We start from the raw sequence: 21,174 nt of genomic DNA, 5'->3' as shown, positions 1-21,174 counted from the left end.
AAGAATAATGACTCGAATAAGACGACTAAAACACAAGAAATTGTCTGACAAAGCGATATGGGCGGACCTTTTTAAAACAAAGCACTTCACCTAAAAAGGGCACCAACAAAGTTCAGAAACAAAAAAACAGTGGGAAGAAAAATTTTCAATAAGGACATAAAATTTACCACTTCTAAGAAGTGAAAGAAAAAATACTTCGCCAGTTGAACTCGTATATATTATGAAAATGTATGTAACTCTAATCTAAAGTTCAGCCCTTGGTAATTACAAATAAATTTGGGCATAAATATTTACTCAACACCTACTCACACCTTTCGCTTCAAATAAGGTCACAGAGCAAGATTCCAATAATGTGTAAGGGACTACCATTTTCTGAAAGACCGCAAACTTTCTGGTTCTGTATTATCTACCCAATTAACACAGTTAGGTTTAACACTTTCACTGCCATTGCACCCTTAAAATGATTTTGACCAAGCTGTTCCTCTTCTCAAATATGGTTGAAATTGGATACTTTCAATATGATATTTCTTTATATGTTCATTTACTTTGATATTCGTTTATCAAGAATAATTTATGAAAATTTGCATTACTAAAGTTATGACAAACTCATTCAATTATAAATTTTTCACAGCGGTACCGAAGGGAAAACATATCACGAACGAATTAGAGAGATGGTATGTCTCGGGAAATGGCAATGTGTATCAGCATTAATAAGGTATTCATTTATAATGATTTTTATTTCTGATTTAGGTAATAGAGTTTTGTTAATTGGGTTATTTATAATATAATTGGTTTTGAACTGCTTATTTGTTTACGAGCCGAAACATCTTCAACAAAAAAACGGAACAAACTGGAAATTTGGATTATATTGATTTCGCTGTCAAGTTATTCCACAAACTTGATGACCAGCTGTGGAAAAACATTATTTGCGAAACAATGATGCTGTTGTTCGGACTGAGATATACTACGAGGGAAAAATTTCCTTGTATTGCGCACACACCAACTGTAAAAGCAAGTGCCATTGCGTGGTAAAGGGCGTTATTGAAATATGGTCGCATGTACAAAGGATTGGACGCAGGTGAAAATTGACGAAAGGAGAAGACATTTTCAGTCATGTTCGAAAAGAAAGCGGCTAATTGAAACAGCCTGAAAGCATCTAAAAAAAAAATTGAAACTGGCATATCAGGGTTCGATTGTCTTCGAACTTGTTTTTAAAAAATCACTTCCTAAATCCCCGCCATGTTTTGTATTGCATAGAAGCGGGAGTGTGCGCGGTCTCGGGCGGTCAGTTTTTTGAAAGAATTCAACGGACTCTTATAAGCTTTTCAATAGGTTTAGTTACTGGAACAATTTGGCAGTTATAGCAACGAAGCACCTTTTTTTGCCTGTGTCCGAGCCACGGGAAAAGGTTTTGAGGTCTTCAATAATGTGCTCGCCGAGTGGTACAAAACAAGAAACTAAAGTGAAGTCATTTTAGAATACAAATCATACAATCATACATGTTATATTACACCAAATTACCTTTAAATGTAACAAGCAAGTTTGACACGAAACTCCGAAGCTAGGGACATCTGGAGGGAACAAGCCTCTGACCGAAATGACCGTGTGCCGGCAAGGTCGACAACAAAAGAGACCGAACACGTGCAACTACGGCATTGTGGGTAATAATGTTCCGAGCCTACGCGAGCAAATGCTTTTATTTGTTCAGTAGAATATGGCTTGTTCGGCTTATGCCTATTGCAGACATGAGTAAACTATGGCCCGCGGGCTACAACCACAACCGAACTAAATTTTGATATTCTAGCTAAAAAAAAAAAGCTCGAGGAATTTGTTGAGATTGCAATTAAATTTAGATTTTGCGCTGGGCATATTGTTTTCCACTCTCGCTTTTGTAACACTGTGAATATTGTCTATAAAATGTAACTTTAACGTTAACACTTACATAGCCCGCCAGTCTAAATAGGAAATTTTTTTCGCCCTTGGTCCAAGATATTTTGAGTACGCGAATAAATTAGATCAAGAAATAAAAGCCATGATACCAGAAATGCTTTCCAAAATTAATGTTCTGACGAAGTGAATTATGTTGAAATTGACCACTGAGCAGTCTTTATTTGCGCTGTGGTATGAGATGAGAGCTGGAAAAATTGCACCATGTACTGTTCGTGATGTCCTACGTACTAAATTTGATCAACTCTGATAACTAAGACGTCTCTCAATTTCAACTAAAGATAGTAAAATCGTGTACCTCAATAAAAATACATTATATGTGTTAGGGTAGGTTGTTTTTCATTATTTCAGGCACGGAGATTCGCAATAATAACAGGAGCGAAAGTCCATGTTTACATTCAAAGTGATACAAATAAAACCTTTGTCCATCACTCTGAGCCTGTTGCAGTTAAAAGCCATGTAGAGCTGCAGGTTGGTGATGGTGATATAAAAAAAGGTAGGAAAATTTTACAAAATACTGTTGTTCACTCGTAGTAACTGGAGACCATTGGAACGGGTCAACAACGATTCAAATTTCAGCTTCGCCTATTACTGTAATATCTGTTTCTAGACGAGGTGCAATCTGCGGGGCCTTCTTTTCAAACTTCAACAAAAAGGTGGGCTCCTGCGAAATCCTCCACGCCACGTCGGATGATAAACCTACCGGGAGGGGCATCAACGAAAAAGGCGGCACTTAAGAAACGCGCGACAAAAAATCAAAACTTGTTACTTCCACGTGTTTTTGTTTAACAGCAGTGAGGACAAGGCATATATAAGAGACAATGGTGCAAGGCCCGCAACTTGGGTGGGCTGCGATAAACAAGAATGCGACTTTTGGGCCCACGCCAAGTGTGCGGGGCTCGCATTAATTACCGAAAAGCCGGTTGAGGAAGACCTTTTTCTATGCCCCGCACATACATAAATTTCAAATTACTTTTTTCTGATATGGACAACTATTTATCTCCAGACGTCAATTACCTCGAGTAACTGAAAAAGTATTAACCCTGAGTAAGATTACCCAGGACAAAATTTGAAGGAAGTATTAGGCGGCAAACACACCGCTATAACTGTTGGGGATATTCTTACAGTGATACACTGAGAAAACAAATTTCATTATATCAAGATCCCTGTTTTATAATAACACGTATGCAACAAAAAAATAATGATACCATAGTTGCGTAGATATTCACAGATACGAAGGCATACGTTACGAAAGATCAACAAAAAATTCAAAACCATTGGAATACCGAAAATATGCCCCATTGAGGACAGACACTCAGGCTTGAGGATTTCAAGAATATTCTAATTTCGATCAATTATCTGAACTTGATCCAAGAAAAGATATTATTGGAACACAATTTTGTAAACGCCTTATCATTTATAATTCATCCAATTTTATCGGCTTTGTACATGCTAGTATGGCATTTAGGTATGTTTTGACCACACTCTTCATAAAGCGTATTATACCAATACTAAAAAACTCAACAACGCCGATATATAACAGAGCTAGGCAATTTGGGGTAGATCTCAGAAACCCCGCTCAATAGCTAAATCCTGTAGATCCTGCCCAAAACTCAAATAGAGCAAATGTTGAAAACAAATTTGGAACATTGGGACCACTAGGAATGAATTTACGAGACGGATAAAACTACCGATTAATAATATGAACATTATATACTATTGAACGCTCAATACTTTATCTCTAACTGACATCAATGTAATTATGCTTGCCCCATATTTATCCCATATTGTAGCCCCCAACATGAACTTCACGAACTCTATTGTCGCAGATCTGGGACACCAGCGTGAACATGTCGAAGTGAATTTTTATTTGTTACATCAAACTTTGGAATATTTATTGATTGACATTCGAATTTGACTTCTTTATTGTTCTTGCACTGTCCCCAATTTTGGGTTCTCTCAATTGAGAACCCAACAATTGATAATTATTAATATTTATTTACATGCTATCGCGTTTTTTTATCATGATTGAAAAATGATTGTGTAAAAAAAGTCTGACCGGAAATACATTTGTGTTAATGTGCAGCAAAACTCTTGAATCAAATGAAAACATATATTGATTGTTTTTCTATTTTCTTGTTATGTTGTTTATTATTGAAAACAAAAGTACTGTTTATCATCTTAAAATCACATATCATCTTAAAATCACGTATATGAATTGCTTTGCTATTTTCTTGTGATGTAAAAAAGGAATTAATCTGTTTATAATATTGGATAAAATAATTTCATACAAAAAATTGTTATATTTTCAGTGCTATATTACAATAACCTTTTTTTTTCGTCAGCTTTTTTTTAGAAGTTGTTACAACTACAGACACGATCAAGATGCCCTAAAGCCCAATCTACGATCTTAAGCGTCAAGATAATCTGCAGGGAATATTAGTTATTTTGACGACATTTTCAACAGTATAGTAAAAGGCAAAGTTCTGAGAATCTCAAATTGGCCAAAAATCTCTTCTATGTTGTTATAAAATACATCGACGTAAATTATTTAATTACCAATTCGTAACAAAAGCGATCGCTCAAAACAACTTATCTTTACCTTAAGCAAAATGATAGCGAAAGCCAGTTTTAAATTAACGGTTCGATAATCTTACTATGTTTTAGATAATCACTTTCTAAATGCCCGTCGTGTTTTGTATTGTATAGAAGCGGGAGCATGACGAAGTAGCTAGGTTGTTGTATGCTGAGAATATACCGACCACCGGAGGAGCGATTACAGTACTAGAACCACATTGCAATATGAAACAATTTGGCAGTTAGAGCAACGAAGCAACCGGTGCTTGAAATATTACCAGACGGTAAGATGAGCAGCGGCGACATGTCTAGCTTTCACCTGTCCTAGAGGTTGAAAGAATCAACATTATTACTTCTGTGGATTTCACAACAGTATGCAGTGACACGACTACTGCGATGCCAGATACGGCGATAATTGCCCGAGGTGCATATCGAAAAAGGATGCATGTGCCGCAAGTCCATTTCGAGGTGAATGGATGCATGTGCCGCAAGAAGCCAAATGGTTTTCATATACAAGTAAGGCACCTGCGCTATTAGTGTTTAAACTGAAACTGTTAGTTATTCCACAACGTATAGAAGTGAATTTCTGGGCATGGTATACTACATGGCTGAAGTATTGGAAAATCATAGAGGCTTCAGACTTCTTGACTGGTTTCGTCCCGAAGTAACTAAAGACGGCGTCGTCACACAAACTTTTAAATAACTGGCGATGTTCTCTGACGGCATGAATGTGAACAATACAATGAGGCTGAAAATATACCGGACAAAGCACGAGGATGGCGATGTCGTCTAGGTCTTCCGCTTGTATGTACATCTACTATTACTGATTGATAGCAAACTTTAGCAAAGTGATTGTTCAGTGAAATAAACATTATTTCTGTAAATTTCACAACAGGATGCAGTCACGATTACTGCAATGCCCGATACGACGACACTTGTCCGAGGAGCATTTTGACAAAAGGGTGCAGATTGCTTGTGCCGTGAGATATTTTGAGGTGCCCGGTCATGATGCCAAATGGGTATCATATTCGAGTAAGGCACTTGCGCTTGAAGTGTTTAACGAGGAACTGTTGGTTATTCCACAGGGTAAAGACGTTGAATTCATGGGCATGGGATACCACATGGCCGAAGTATTGCAAAATCAAAGAGGCTGCAAGACTTCTTGGCTTGTACCGTCCCGAAGTAACTAAAGACGTCGTCGTCTGAGCAATGACGCCATGAGACAAACTCGCGTGTATCGCTATTATTCAACAAATCAGCCAGCCCACGACGAAAGCATTTGGCCTTTTTTCAAAGCGAAATGGGGAGGGGGTGATAAATTGTTCTCCAATTGGGGAGGCGCGGCTTAAAAAGTTTGAGAACCATTGAACTAATCTCAAGAATTCCACAAAATAAGAAAACTTTTATTTCAAAGGGATCGAAAGATTGCTCACACGCATTTTTACGGGTTGATGCAGTTGAAAGCCCCTTAAAAAACATGTTGGATTACAGTCCATATATTTGCTTAATATTTGTTGTGTTATAAAGACAACTGCTTATTTTCATAAATATTTTAAATGAAATAACAGAAGTAATGTCTAACGTTTTCTTGGACATTCTCGGCAAAGGTTATGAACATGTTCAACAAAGTGTGGACAGGCGAATTCAAGAGGTCGCCCTCCATGCAATATTGAGTGGAGAAAGATAAGGGAGACTTAAAATCACGGGACATGTCCTGCACATCAAGCGAGCTACTCCTATATCGACGAAAATCCCAACAAGAATCAAAATCAGAGCAAAATAGGTTAATTTCTCTGCGACGTATTACAGACTGCTGTACATACGTTTTGACACGTCAATATGTATAATCTAGACTAAATTACCTCTACGAACACAGGACCCACTGTTTTCTCAAAATTCGAAAACAAAATGTTTAGCATAATACTTCAAACTACACCACGAAATCGCGCGAAACAATCACTCATTATTCGAATCCTAGAAAAGACCATCCTCCTTCAACGCCCACAAAACAACCAACAAGGATAATGACTCGAATAAGACGACTAAAACACAAGAAATTGTCTGACAAAGCGATATGGGCGGACCTTTTTAAAACAAAGCACTTCACCTAAAAAGGGCACCAACAAAGTTCAGAAACAAAAAAACAGTGGGAAGAAAAATTTTCAATAAGGACATAAAATTTACCACTTCTAAGAAGTGAAAAAAAAAATACTTCGCCAGTTGAACCAGTATATATTATGAAAATGTATGTAACTCTAATCTAAAGTTCAGCCCTTGGTAATTACAAATAAATTTGGGCATAAATATTTACTCAACACCTACTCACACCTTTCGCTTCAAATAAGGTCACAGAGCAAGATTCCAATAATGTGTAAGGGACTACCATTTTCTGAAAGACTGCAAACTTTCTGGTTCTGGATTACCTACCCAATTAACACAGTTAGGTTTAACACTTTAACTGACATTGCACCCTTAAAATGATTTTGACCAAGCTGTTCCTCATGTGATGTCAAAAATAAATCAATTTCTCAAATATGGTTGAAATTGGATACTTTCAATATGATATTTCTTTATATGTTCATTTACTTTGATATTCGTTTATCAGGAATAATTTATGAAAATTTGCATCACTAAAGTTATGACAAACTCATTCAATTATAAATTTTTCACAGCGGTACCGAAGGGAAAACATATCACGAACGAATTAGAGAGATGGTATGTCTCGGGAAATGGCAATGTGTATCAGCATTAATAGGGTATCCATTCATAATGATTTATATTTCTGATTTCAGTAATAGAGTTTTGTTATTGGTTTTGAACTCCTTATTTGTTTACGAGCCGAAACATCTTTAACAAAAAAACGGAACAAACTGGAAATTTGGATTATATTGATTTCGCTGTCAAGTTATTCCACAGACTTGATGATCAGCTGTGGAATTATTTGCAAAACAATGATGCTGTTGTTCGGACTAAGGATTACTACGAGGGGAAAATGTCTTTGTATTGCGCACACACTAACTGTAATAGCAAGTGTCATTGCGAGGTAAGGGCGTTATTGAAATATGGTCGAATGTACAAATGATTAGGCACAAGTGAAAATTGACGGAAAGAGACGACATTTACAGTCATGTTCGAAAAGAAGGCAGCTAATTGGAACAGCCCGAAAGCATCACAAAAAAAATTAAAACTGGCATATCAGGGTTCGATTGTATTCCAACTTGTTTTTAAATAATCACTTCCTAAATGCCCGCCATGTTTTGTATTGCATGGAAGCGGGAGTGTGCGCGGTCTCGGGCGGTCAGTTTTTTGAAAGAATTTAACAGACTCTTATAAGCTCTTCAATAGGCTGTATTGAATTAAGCATGACAAGTAGCTAGTTTGTTGTATGATGAAAACAGGCTGACCATCGGGGGAGCGGTTCACAGTGCTAGAACCACATTGCGATAGTTACTGGAACAATTTGGCAGTTATAGCAACGAGAAGCCCCCTTTTTGCCTGTGTGCGAGCCACGGCAACCGGTGCTTGAAATATTACCAGACTGTACGATGAGCAGCGGCAACATGGCTAGTTTTTGCTTAGAACTTGAAATATTTAATTCTGTAAATTTTGAAACTGGAGGCAGTCACTTCTACTGCGATGCCTGATAAGGAGACGATTGTCTCAGGAACATGTGGACAAAGGGTTACAGAATGCTTGTGCAGCGAATTAGTTCGAGGTGCCCGGTCATGATGCCAGATGGGTACCATATATGAGTAAAGCACTAGCGTTTGTAGTGTTTACAAGGAACTGTTAGTTATTCCACAAAGTAAAGACGTTGAATTCATGGGCATGGGATACTTATGGAGTTTGGACAAAATCAGAAAGAAGAGAAAAGAATTGGAGTTTGGCAAGCACTGATTTCCGAGTCGATTTCTTTATGCCCTACTATTCGAAAATTCTAAAAGGAGTAAAAGTTGGAACTTTCAATTACCTCAGACGAAAGATGGTGCTATGGCCCTCCTGGATTACCTTGGCTACCTACATGAGGTTTTGCCAACTGAATGACTAGTGTTTGCAAATGGTTGTGGTGATTGCGTCTACCTATCTATTATTGAAAGGTTGAAATCTGCAAATTACCAAAGTTCAAGACTGTTATGAACATTAGCTATCTCTCAATGCAGCAGCACTACGTTGCGTTACAGTCTAGAAATGAGCAACAAGATCCCGCGACAGTGTCAATCAGACGGAAACAACGTCAGTGTTACAAGAATCGAATGATCCTCTTATAAATGCTCCTTTCGGAAAAAACACACGATTCGAGTAGATTTGTCTTTATCTGAAACGTTGACATTGGCTGTTCAACCCGTATCCTATTGTTCAATGACCTTTGGGTTGCTTTGAGTTTACTGAAAAAAGCGACACAATCCCCCTCTTAGATTACATTCCTTTTACAACGAAAATCATGTCAGACCTTCGATCCGATAGTCAGATCAGACCTCCAAGAAACATCGTTTGGCACCAAAACAAGGTCAGAAATATCAAGATATAACGAAGTTACAATTAATCTTTATCAAATTGAGGTTTTGAAATCTCAAGAAAAATATGGAAGTCAAAAATTAGAAAGCACAAAGTCAAACCCTTAAGAAATATAATTTGGCACCAATGCAAAGCCAAAAATACTAGTTATGACATCTCGTATTCATAGTTAAGTCAGACCTACAAGAAACGTCGCTTGGCACCAAAACCAAACTGGATTCATGCCATTATGACAGATTCAAAAACTAGAAAGTATCAAATCGCGATTTTATACTGAGTTAGACTTTCAGTAAACATGGTTGGGCATTATAAACAACTCAGTAACTACAAAGTATCATGTCAGACCTTCAAGAAACATCGTTTGGCATCAAAACAAGTTAATAATTAGAAAGTATCAGATCATGTCAGACCTTCAAGAAACGTCGTTTGGCATCAAAACAAGGTAAAAATTAGAAAGTATCAGATCATGTCAGACCTTCAAGAACATCGTTTGATCAATGAACCCTCGTTTGTTGGTGCGACTCACCCAGTGATGACTTATTTGAAATACCTTCAAAAAGCAAACGGATTGTATGGAAATTGCCCAATCAAACCGGATTTTTCGTGTACTAAAACGCAAAATTACGCATGCTAGAACTTTTTAGATAAGTACTTTGATCGTTCTGACTATCAATACTTAGCCATATATACGAACTCAGCAAATTGAAGTCCCTCTAATGAACAGTTGGTGAAACCAGAAATGCGGGAACAATTCCACATTAATTACCATAAGTGGTTTCCGTCGAAATCATGCAAAACCCATCGCAACTAGTTCATTTTTAAGAAAACTAAATTATTACCATTTGATGATACTCGTGAATGTTGTACAAACCGTTCAAGTTCGATAAACGGACATCCGGCCTTTTCAAAGTTGAATTTTTTGAAGACAGTTTCGTGGGAATTTGAGCGAAAACATATTTCTGCCAAGGTGATAATAATTTCAAATTCGCCGCTAAAGGGCTTCAAAATATTCACCAGAATATCACGTTTAACAAAATGTAAAATTTACTTTTTTTCGAAAGTGACTGGGGGAGTTGAACATTAACCCTAAATTACATAAAAACAAAATATACACCTTATAAAAAGTGCCGGAATGCAATGCCTTACTTCTAAAAAAAAATCTGTCACTGTTATTTTGCAATGAAATTGAACTACGGCATCACTATTTTACGTGTTTTATTTCATATTTTTGTAGAAAAATCACTCTACACATACCATAGCCATGCATACCATCCTATCAAAGTGTATTTGTTGATTGTGAAGTGCTAGCTCCAGTTTATCAAAAGTGACCCATTCCGTCAGCTCTTGTTAGCGCGTCAGCTCTCAGACATAAAATTAATTAGGAATACCGAGGCGCCAAACAACTTCTGATAAAAGCGTTTCGCTCGTACTTATCCTTATTAGAGAAGAATCACAAATCTTTTCTTTAGCGGTTCCAAAGAATTAAAGAGTAAGCAAACAAAATTTTTCTCCTACGTTCATTTCGAATTGCGTTACCCTTGAAGCCTATCGGTCAAGACAGATATAAAATAAAAGCCTAATAGACCACTGCAGAGTGCCGAATTTGGATCCATGGCACTCTGCGTCACATATAAAACTACTCGTCTAAAGGGTGAATGCTGATATGGTGTCAATAGTTCTCCGATCGGAAAATACGCTCCAAATACGACAAAACGTGATTGTGGCACTCTGCGTCACATATAAAACTACTCGTCTAAAGGGTGAATGCCGACATGGAGTCGATAGTTTTCGATTGGAAAATAGGCTCCATATAGGACAAAGCGTGATTGTGATTGACCCAACGTGTCGGAGCGAATGGCGGAGTCTGCCCGTTTTTAATACCATACATCCCATTGTACTTACAAAAGCTCTTGTCCCTATTCTTTGGGAACTGCCAGTGGGACTATTGGCAAAGACAAACATGACATTTGACTGTTTTGAAGTGGACCACAAGGAGTGATAGAGGTTAATTTTGTGGAAAGCTGAAATCACGGGTATTGTGACGGACGTCATGCAACTAAATGACCAGACAGTATCTTAAATAAGAAAATGCTTGTTGTTAAAATTTGCATTGACATTCCGGGAATGTAAGTTGAATGGGAGCCTCATAGCAGCCGGACGTTTCGATGTTTTCATTACTGCCATTCGGAATGTTGCGTTTTGTCAAAACATCATTGCGGCTGCACATTGGATTCCGTGTACTAGGTTGGTTTCGGCCAGGAAAAGGCGCGTCGGATACGGTAACAAGCAGTTTTAAATTGCATATTATCGACCTTATATTATTGGGTGAGAAGTTGCTACGGTTTGGAAATGAAAAGCTGGTGGTGTCGGGGGATCATAATATGCCGTCTAAAAGCACGAACGGATGAGCAATCTTTTTCTGGAACTGGTTAAATACCTTACTATTTGCTTTATTTCTCACTTCGTGTTTTTTTCTTTTTTCGTGTGATTTGAAACAAATAGATTTATGTTGACATTACATTTTTAAATGGTGTTTCTGTAATAATTATTAATTAGCAAATCAGAGAACTCATCCTCACTGGTTTGAGGGATTTAATAACGATATATTTAATTTAATATTTTTTAAACATCTTCCAGATTGACATGATTGGTGAATGATCATTTGAATTCCTGCAGTTATACGTGAGCTAACGAATGGTCATGATACAGCTTGTATAAATTAGTATTCACATTGCTTATATATGAAATAAAATTGATTGGATATGAATATAAAATAAATTATAGTTAGCTCAATTGATATTCGTGCCAATAAAATGATCCCTTCGTTCGTGCTAGTCGTGAGTAAGCAAGAGTTACTTTTTTGTTATGACTAAGGTACATCCGAGGTTCAAAATAACTTGAAATGTCTGACAAGCCAATTTCAGATTCCCGGTTTCAATAATTTAAAAAAATAGAACTTTGGAGCTGTGCATAAAAACTCGTTTTTCGAAATGAAATAAATATTATAAGTAGAATGAAGACGTAATGCGCAAACTGCAAAGATGTGATAATATATCATTATAATAAACGCTAAGCAAAGCGAAATTGCACTACGGCCCGTTAACAAGAAATAAAAATAAAACCATGGAATGAGTTGAATTGTAAAGGTTTAGCACCCGTTAAAAGTATAGTAAGCGATGGCTACGCAGAGGTTAGTTTGATAACGATATCACGTTGCTGTATGAAGACACGAAACCCAATGTTTAAAATCATCAGTGGTATTCTATATGTAGCAGTTCCTGCGGAAAGTTGCGAGTGGGAAAGCGAACGAAAATTCGTGGAATCAACGAACATTAAACGTTATGATAAAGACCGTTATCGTTTAATGTAAATCATATTTGGGCAAATCATCGCATGTGTCGTCGCGCAAAACTCGCTGAAGTCTATTATACTTTACAAAACTAGAAGAAAGGTTACCAATCGAAAAAGCATGTATTAGTGTTGGATCAATTTGTCGATGGCGTAGCCAAGAAGGTGATTTGGAGGGTTAAAAACCCTTTTGAAATTAAAAAAAAAATAAAACCATTTTTCTGTACCATACATTTTAACAATTTTTCGTAGATTGAAACGCTTTCTGTGCCCGCACGACTAATGAAAACACGTGGAAATTTCTGGCTACACCCTGCAATTTGTGTACGGTTCTGGGGTTATACTCCCGTTCCTCGATTGTACCAGCATCTGGAGAATCAAACAGCTATGTGTTTAAACGAAACCTATTTGCATATACCAGGAACGTCTTAACTCTTAATGGTTTTAAGTGCTAGGTTCGTTGAGGTCTGTCTACTCTACTGTCTACACGATTTATGCGACGGCCGTTACAGCAAAAACTGCCGAATCAGCAGTTCTGGTTCTTGTGTGCTTGTTTTTGCTTTTACGCTTACATTGGATGGCACGAGCAGTAGAATGTTAGGACTTAAAATATTCGACAGAGAATATTTATTAATTAGTCCCTAATCTGAATCGCAGTTACCTGGACATGACTAACGCGGTTTTGACGCAGCATTGTGGTTTTAAATTAATTGGATGGTTCAAAGCTCAAGGCGATGATTTCACAATGCCGGAATGCAGTGCCAGGTTCATATTAGTTTACTTTCTGATATCAGCGGCGATCTCCCTCGTTATAATATACAAGTTCACAACGCACACACGCTGTGGTTGTGCAAGTGTGCAATTAATTTAATATTCTCAGGTGAGTGAAAACGTACCACTCATCTTGGAAAAACCTTCCAACTCTAACAGCTATAAGTATAAACCTTACTTCACGTTTTGTGTTCTCTGATACTATAATTGTTTATCAATTATTTTATCGTCTACTATGCTGATTACGAAGTCGAAATAGTCGAATGAAATGAAAAAAGAATATTCAGACCCCCCATCTATAAAAAAAAAAGGCATTGTCGGCTTTTTTGCATTGCAAGACTAAAAAACAATATATAATTTTTTACCACAGCGAGTGTGAGATCGCAAAGCGTTTGAGCTGTTGCTGCCATCCGTGCAAGGTATAAGGTTCTTGACAAATGGAAGAAGTGCAGATAGCCAACATAAGATAGCTGTGATTACATGCTCAGCAGCCGTATAAGCATACAATTAGTTCATGGGAGTTACAAAATTATCAGGTGGCAAATCTACAAATACATTATAAGTAGCCGAGATAGACGATAGGTCATGAAATTTTTCATGTGGGCTGCCTACAACTCCTACGCCCTCATGAATCAAGTTTCACTGCGTGCAAAGAAAGCATATTCACACTTTATAATTTATTTTGAACAATTTAAAAAAAATGTAAGATTGGTCAACACCAACAAGATTTACTCGATAAAAAAGACTACTACTAAATGCGCGACACTATGATTACAAACCAAAAAATGCCAATTTCCAATGAATGATGTATGGTTGCATTGAAATATTCAAGAATTTCCCAGTGTTTCAGATAAAGACTTGCCTAGCACTAAACTATGCAAGACGCTGTTTAAATGTATATATTGTGACGAGTATCTGTGTACAGGCAACAAACGAACAATTTAAAGCCTAGCAAAAAATACCAGTATAATGATAATGTTGCTATGTGGTTTTAAAATCTCAAGGAACATCGTTTGTCAACAAAGTCAAAAGTTAGGAAGTATCAAATCGCGATTTAATAAGTCAGACTTCCGAAAGCCATCCTTTGACATCAAAAACAAAATTAAATATTATTTATCAAATTTTCGGCTTGGAAGTCTCTGGACAAAGTCAGTTTGGCACAAGGACAAACTCAAAAATTAGGAAGCATCAAATCTGCAAGAAACATCTTTTGGCACCAAGACAACATCATGTCAGACCTTAAAAAAACGTCGTTTGGCACCAAGACGACTCAAAAACTAGGGGCCATCCACAGTGTGGCACAATCCCTCATCATTCAGATACATAGATGCGAGACGTGTCAAGGCAGGAAATGTTAAATATAGAACACTCAAATCGACCAAAAAAAGGGAAAATTGCCTTTGTGTGTTGTATAATTCCGGACGGCTAAAATACATATTACGTTTGAATGCGAGACGTGTCAAGGCAGGAAATGTTAAATAGGGAACACTCAAATCGACCAGAAATCGAATACTGGTAAACGCGGTGAACCTTTAGTCGATTTAAAAAACCGCAAATCAAACAGATCTAACATGTTGAAATATTATTGCTCAGCCAGTCAGCCTTACTGAAATTCTTTTTAGTCCATGATCCCAAAGACAGATCAGTGGCACATCTTGCAAAAATTCATAAAAATATTCAAAGCTTGTAGTGATTAGACTGAATAAGTCGGTAGATAAAATTAACACAACTCAAATGGGTCCGTAAAGCGAAGCGGCATGCGTAATCTATCAGTCGACATTTTCGTTATCCCTGCTACCGGTAACCCATTTCATAGTCAAGATTGTTTACTCGGAAATAACTTACAACAAACTACAAATTTTACATTGCTCACTCCCAAGCATCATTTCAATTACGCGCATGAGACCAACAACTTATCTGTTGGATTCTAACAGAACCTAAAGAAGTATGAATCTAACAATTTAAATACAGATAGCAAAAACCTAAACCTCATTATAATAATATAATGTTTACTCATCTTGTAGGTATATTATACTTCAGATTTATCGTCGCGTTCTTCTGGAGTTTATGCGATCACTTTCACTCACTACAACTCACGAGTATCTATCTTCTTTGGGTTTTCCGTTCCTGAATTGAGAAACACGGATGATTTCTTTAATATTGAAATGTGGCATATAGTGAAGAAAAAAAAGCATATTGCCAAGTGCAGCCAATGCATTCACTTCACTTACGTTTGATACAATGTCTCGACATAAGAAAATAAGACTAAATGCACGTTCTGGAGGTCTTCCAACAACGTGTTCGATAAGCAATACAACACAAGGAACTTAAGTACCAAACCATTACACCAAATTACCTTTAAATGTCACAAGCAAACCCGACACGAAACTCTGAAGCCGTGAACACCCGCAGGTAGCAGGCATCTGACCGAAATGATCGTGCGCCGCCAAGGTCGTCATCAAAAGAGAGAGAACACGTGTAACTACGGCATTATGGGTAATTGTGTTCAGAGTCTACGGCTCTACGCGAACAAATGTGGTGCATTTGTAAGTAGGATGGCTTAGCCAGTTTCTGTTCATAGCGTTCACCACCTGTATTCCAATACAAAAGAAAGCTACTGTAAAATAATTGCCGCTTAGTATAATGTTTCTTCCTATATGTTACCATAAGATGCATGGGTAAACAAAACATCTATATGGCCAAAAGTTGAATACTCTGACCCCGGTAATATATATATATATATATATCGAAAAGGCAATGAAAATCAGTTCGGAAGCATGCGAGTATTTTGTGTTTATATTTGTACGGACGATATATATAATGGACCAAATTCCTCAGTTTCAATTTTTAAAGCGAAGTTCACTACGTCGCAAATGATCCTTTCCCCCGTTTGCTCTCGGCCGGAGTAAGGATGGATCAATTGCAATGGACCTTCCCCCGAGCATCGACTTCCTTGTTTACTTCGTGACATTGGCCAATCAGCAAGATGCAAAAATTGACGTAACAATGCTCCCTTTTCGCATCCGCTCAGACACTTTTCTCACTTAGACAGATTTTCAGCGTGACCGTAAACATTACCTCGTTTTCAAACTCTATTCGTTAGTTTTCTGTTGTGTTTCGGAAACTAAAATATAAATTCAGTGACCACTCTGTCTTCCTATAAGTTTTAATTTTTGCAATGGTAAAGTATAGGAGAATTTTTTCGGGGGTCAAAGGTTGGGGAAAGGTCCATGGGTCACTGTTATTGAAATGCGGGGTAAGTTTAATATTATCATATTGATCATTTATCGATATTTGCAGCTTTTTTGTCTGTCTGTTTCGCAGGATCCAATTTTGTGTACCAGTGTATAGTGCACTAACCTATTTTTCGTTTGCAGATTGGGAGAATCCTGCTCTTACATTGCTATCGATTTGTTGCAGCTGTCAGAGGTGGCTTCATTTTAAAAGTCGCTTCTGATAGGGCGTGTAAACGGAACAATGACTTTTATTGGACAAAGAGTCTATTGTTCGGCGCCTGGCAAATTGAAAAAAATTCGCCGGTGGTCACTACTGACTTTTCTAAGAACTGCGCTGCCTTTATTCCGAAAGATATCATACCAAAGAGATGTCGACATTTGCATAAAGCTGAGTACACAAACAAATTAGATCAATAAATATAAGCCATGATACCAAAAATGATTTTCAAAATTAATATGAAATGTATCCAAAATTAACGAAGAATTTTTGTTGAAAAATTGACCACTAAGCAGTTTTCGTGGGCTCTGTTGTATGAGACGAGAGCTGAGAAAATAACCTCATCTACTGCTCATGATGTCAAGCATACTGAACCTGATGGACCCTAAGAATCTTTACTATTGAGGATATGCTCAAACATTTAACGTCCCATCATTGTAATGGGATCTTTGATAATGAAAGTCAGGCTATTGATAGTTTTAGCGCTTGTTGTATGTAGTTCAGGTTGATTTGATTCAAAAGTAAGAAAGTGGTGTCAAATTTGGTTGCCATAACTGTTTTCTTGAAGCGTGTCTAGGTGGCATTGTGTCGTGTGACTGTCATTCTGCTCCATTGCTTGAAATTAACTGCCCTTTCTCGATGCTTGAATCTGAGTCAGAACGAACATCATGCGATTCAGATTTATAAATCAGAATTTTGTCTAGATATTGATAGGAATCTAAAGCGCGGCCATCGATAATATACTCGAGTTCAGATGCAAAGCATGTCCAAAATCAAAACTGTGTCAATATAGTTAAATTATGATTGTAGTTGCAACACGAAGCGTGTGATATTACTTCAAATTTCAATTTTGAACACAACTATTACCTTAGCGGGTTTAAGGTAAACTTGCTAAAGTCATAAAATTGAAAACCGTAAATTACGACGAGATAAAATTGAGAATCGAAGTCGTCAAGCTCAAACGTACATTACGAAGTTTTAGTGATTTACCGCGTAAAGCTGAGCAAATTACACACAGGCAAGTATGTGACATTCTAGGCTGGTTACCCTCTAAGTAAGCAAAGTCTTGGTCGATGTCTCAAACTTGTCTAAAGTATGGCGCATAAACATGGCAGGTATACTAACCATAATAGTAGCCTACAGTATGGCGAATAAACTTAGTAAGTGTACTAATCATAACAGTAGCTTACATGGAACAAATAACAAGATACCTTTCAACAAAAACTTTTAGCATTTATGCAGTTTCAAAAATCACAGTATTCATTCACAGGACAAACGGTAACAGAAAACGATATAACAGGCGCCTGGTGATTGGCAGTAAGGGCCCATTCACACCAACGCAGTGCGTCGCGTTATATTTCTACGCAGACGCAATGCGTTGAACTTGTTCACACTGCGTTGTGTCGACGCATAACAAAAGGTCTTATATTCCGGGTGCAGTGGTACCGGTATTTTGGATCAGGAACTTGATAGGCATTGTGTGAAGAGCAGTAATTAGGTAAGACAGCTGTTGTTTAGATATAAATTTGAGGCTTTTTGGCGAGTGTATGATGCAGTTGTATATCAATACACTGGTTATTATTTTTAAAACAATAAAAACTGTACAATGATTTATACAGATTGAAGAGATATGGGTATGGATTTAGAACATCTCATAGTTGAGGTTAGAAAAAGGAAGTGTCTTTACGCTGTAAAAGAAGCAGCTTACAGGAATACAATTGCAAAAGGAAAAGCGTGGGTAGAGGTCGCAGAGGCTTTGGGAAGAAGTGGTAAGAAAATGAGTATGAGCCCAGAATAGTAAACAGTTCCTATATTGCATCTAAAACCAATTAGGAAGTAATTAAGTAAATGTAAGATGCAAAAAAAACAAAATAAACTTCAAAGTATATTGCTTTTCAGTGACAGTAATCAGTAATTTATTTTTTCACCAAACAGAAAAAAAACACTTCATGCAAATAAATATAAAAAAGGAATTTAAATACGGCATTTCAGGGCGAAAGAATTCGCGAAAAACCAAAACTGGTTAACGAGCAGCGACACCCGTGAATTAATCTAACAGAAATATAAACAGGAGAGAGAAAGAAGTCAAACATTATATCATGAGAAAAAAAAGACAGCAAAATTCAAACCAAATACGTACAACACTAGACTCCGAGCACCGTCAGTAATGTAACCATGCAAACGACATTTCAAAGATGTGGCCACACAGAGTACGGTGCCGGTAACCATGGACTTTGTTAAGTTCACCTTCAAATAGAGAATGAGGTGGAGCTGAGGTGAGAAAGAGGTGGTGCTGGAGTCATTACAAAGTCCAAGAAGAATTGAGAATTAAATGCAAAAGCAATCCAATAAGTTAAAAAGCAAGATAATATGAATAACAGGTAAGAAAATATTTAGAAGAAAAAAAAACACAAAAATTCTTCCGGCAGGATAAGAGTTATTATTAAAATAGCTCACCGACCTACCTAGCGTATGCAATACATAGCCATACCGGTTTTAAAAAATAATATTTGATCAATCAAATAGAAGATCCCAATCAAATAGAAGATGATTTAGATATTAATCAACAGCAGCAATAAATGGATTTTGAGTTTATAGCTCCATCTATATGTTCTTATGAAGACTCTTAGTCTTACGAAATATATTATCTATAAAAGCAATTGGTACATGGTTCAAAAATGTGTAAGGCGAGTTATACGGTTATATCAATATATAAAATAACAATAATTGAGAAAATAGCATATCAACATTTGATACGAAAACATTAAATAACAGATTCAAAAACCCAACTACAACTGTTAGGATCTGTGGATCAGATCGAGGATTCATGGCAATATCGAGACTGAATGCTGACAACACATCAACTCAAGGTCCTGGCAGGAGACAGGTAAGAAGAGAGTTTTTTAAATTTAAAGGTAGAGTATGATAAGTCGCGTAAACATTGGGGGATACTATTCCAAATTAAAACGCCTTTATATTTTAAGGAATTTTGGGTTTTGCTTAGGGAATAGCGGGGTACAAATAAATTATATCTTGACGAGGAGCGGGTGTTATGCTCATGCATGGAACTAAGTTGAACAAAATGATTGTCAAAAGCTGCAGGTAATTTCTGGTTGTGGAATTGATGCATGATCTTAGAGATCTCAAACTTGTGAATGTCGGGCAATTTCAATACCCTGATCTTGTGGTATAGGATGCTTAAGTTGGAACGAATGGGTGCTCTAGTGAGAATTCTAATGGCCTTATTTTGTAGGACCTCTTATTTATACAAGTTTGATTGGGAGGCAGCTCCCCAAGCAGCTATAGCATATTGTAAATGGGATTGAAAAAGGGCAAAATATACAGTTCGCAAAGTTGCGTCTTGTACATAGTGCCTGAGCTTTCTCAGAATCCCTACTGATCTTGAAAGTTTTCTGTGTAGTCCAGCAGTGTGGGTGTTCCATTTTAACTGGCTGTCGATATGGAGGCCCAAATAATTGTATGAGTGGACAACTTCGAGAGGAATACCATTTATTTTAATCGAGATGTTTGCATGTCTAGTACGAGTTTTGGGGGTGAACAACATCACTTTAGATTTATCCACATTCACTGTAAATTTGTTACAAACCATCCAATCATATATTTTTTTAATTTCAGAGTTTACATTGTCTTGGAGCGTATTCAAATCTTTGGAACTGTCAAGCAAACAGGCGTCGTCAGCGAAAAGTTTGGTCAAGAAGTTGGAGGAGGACGACAGATCATTTATTGCGACGAGGAAAGCAAGCGGTCCCAATACAGAACCTTGAGGAATTCCACAGTGGATGGGGAGCATCGCGGACCTATTGGAATCCACTTCGACAAATTGTTGTCGACCGAACAGGTAATCGCAGAATACGTTGCCTGTAGCACCTCGAAAACCATAATGTCTCAGTTTGTGTGAGAGAATAGAGTGATTGACGGTGTCGAAAGCTTTTTTAAGATCGAGGAAGATACAACAAACAAATTCTCCTTTATCCAGTTTATCGTAAATATAAGAAATTAGGTCGAGAATAGCGTGGTTGGTCGAGTGATTGGTTTGAAATCCGACTTGACATTTGTTGATTATGTTGAATTTGGTACAAAAATTGAGCATTCTGCTGTGCAATAGTTTTTCTAAGATTATGCCAATTAGGGGTAGTATTGAAATTGGTCTATAATTTGAAGGAATATTATTACTACCATTCTTAAATATAGGTACCACTCTTGCAATCTTAAGTGAAGAAGGGAAGGTACCTAATCTAAATGACACGTTGAAAAAGTGACTTAGTGCTGGTGAGATGATATCAGCGACAGATTTAAGAATGTGGGATGGAATACCATCATGTCCAACAGCTTTTCCCTTTTTCAGGTTCGCTATAATTTGGAAGACCTCTGAAGTGACGTGCGTTCAAGAAAAAATGAATTTTGCAAGGGAGTACCCAAGAAGTCGGTAAATGAGACTGAGCTTTGTGGGAGATCATCGGCAAGTTTCTTCCCCGCCGTGGAAAAGAATTTATTGAATTCACTAGCAATCAGGACTGGGTCAGTCACAGTGGTTAGATTTTT

The 21,174-nt window shown here is 37.2% G+C and overlaps 1 protein-coding gene across 2 annotated transcripts; it reads left to right on the top strand.

Moving 5' to 3' along the window:
- The first annotated feature begins 18,611 nt into the window (after nt 1-18,611).
- Nucleotides 18,612-21,089, top strand: LOC144425288 (uncharacterized). 2 transcript variants are annotated; one of them, XM_078114867.1, is made up of 4 exons: nt 18,612-18,992; nt 19,387-19,498; nt 20,248-20,470; nt 20,978-21,089. In XM_078114867.1, the coding sequence occupies exons 1-4, from the start codon at nt 18,982-18,984 to the stop codon at nt 20,986-20,988; spliced, it is 357 nt and encodes a 118-aa protein (XP_077970993.1). In that variant the 5' UTR covers nt 18,612-18,981; the 3' UTR covers nt 20,989-21,089. The 2 variants fall into 2 exon arrangements, with proteins under 2 accessions (XP_077970993.1, XP_077970992.1); XM_078114866.1 differs by lacking the exon at nt 20,978-21,089 and having other exon boundaries at nt 20,248-20,501.
- Nucleotides 21,090-21,174: the final 85 nt, after the last annotated feature.

The sequence above is a fragment of the Styela clava genome, chromosome 7, assembly GCF_964204865.1.
Source record: "Styela clava chromosome 7, kaStyClav1.hap1.2, whole genome shotgun sequence".
In the NCBI taxonomy this organism is placed as follows: Eukaryota; Metazoa; Chordata; class Ascidiacea; order Stolidobranchia; family Styelidae; genus Styela; species Styela clava.
This window is presented reverse-complemented; position numbering and strand designations above follow the sequence as displayed.

What these genes read in the sequence shown, in the direction of transcription:
- LOC144425288 (XM_078114866.1), top strand. An exon ending in AAGGTCCTGGCAGGAGACAG is followed by an intron (nt 19,499 to 20,247) that starts GTAAGAAGAGAG and finishes TTTTAATTTCAG; the next exon opens with AGTTTACATTGTCTTGGAGC.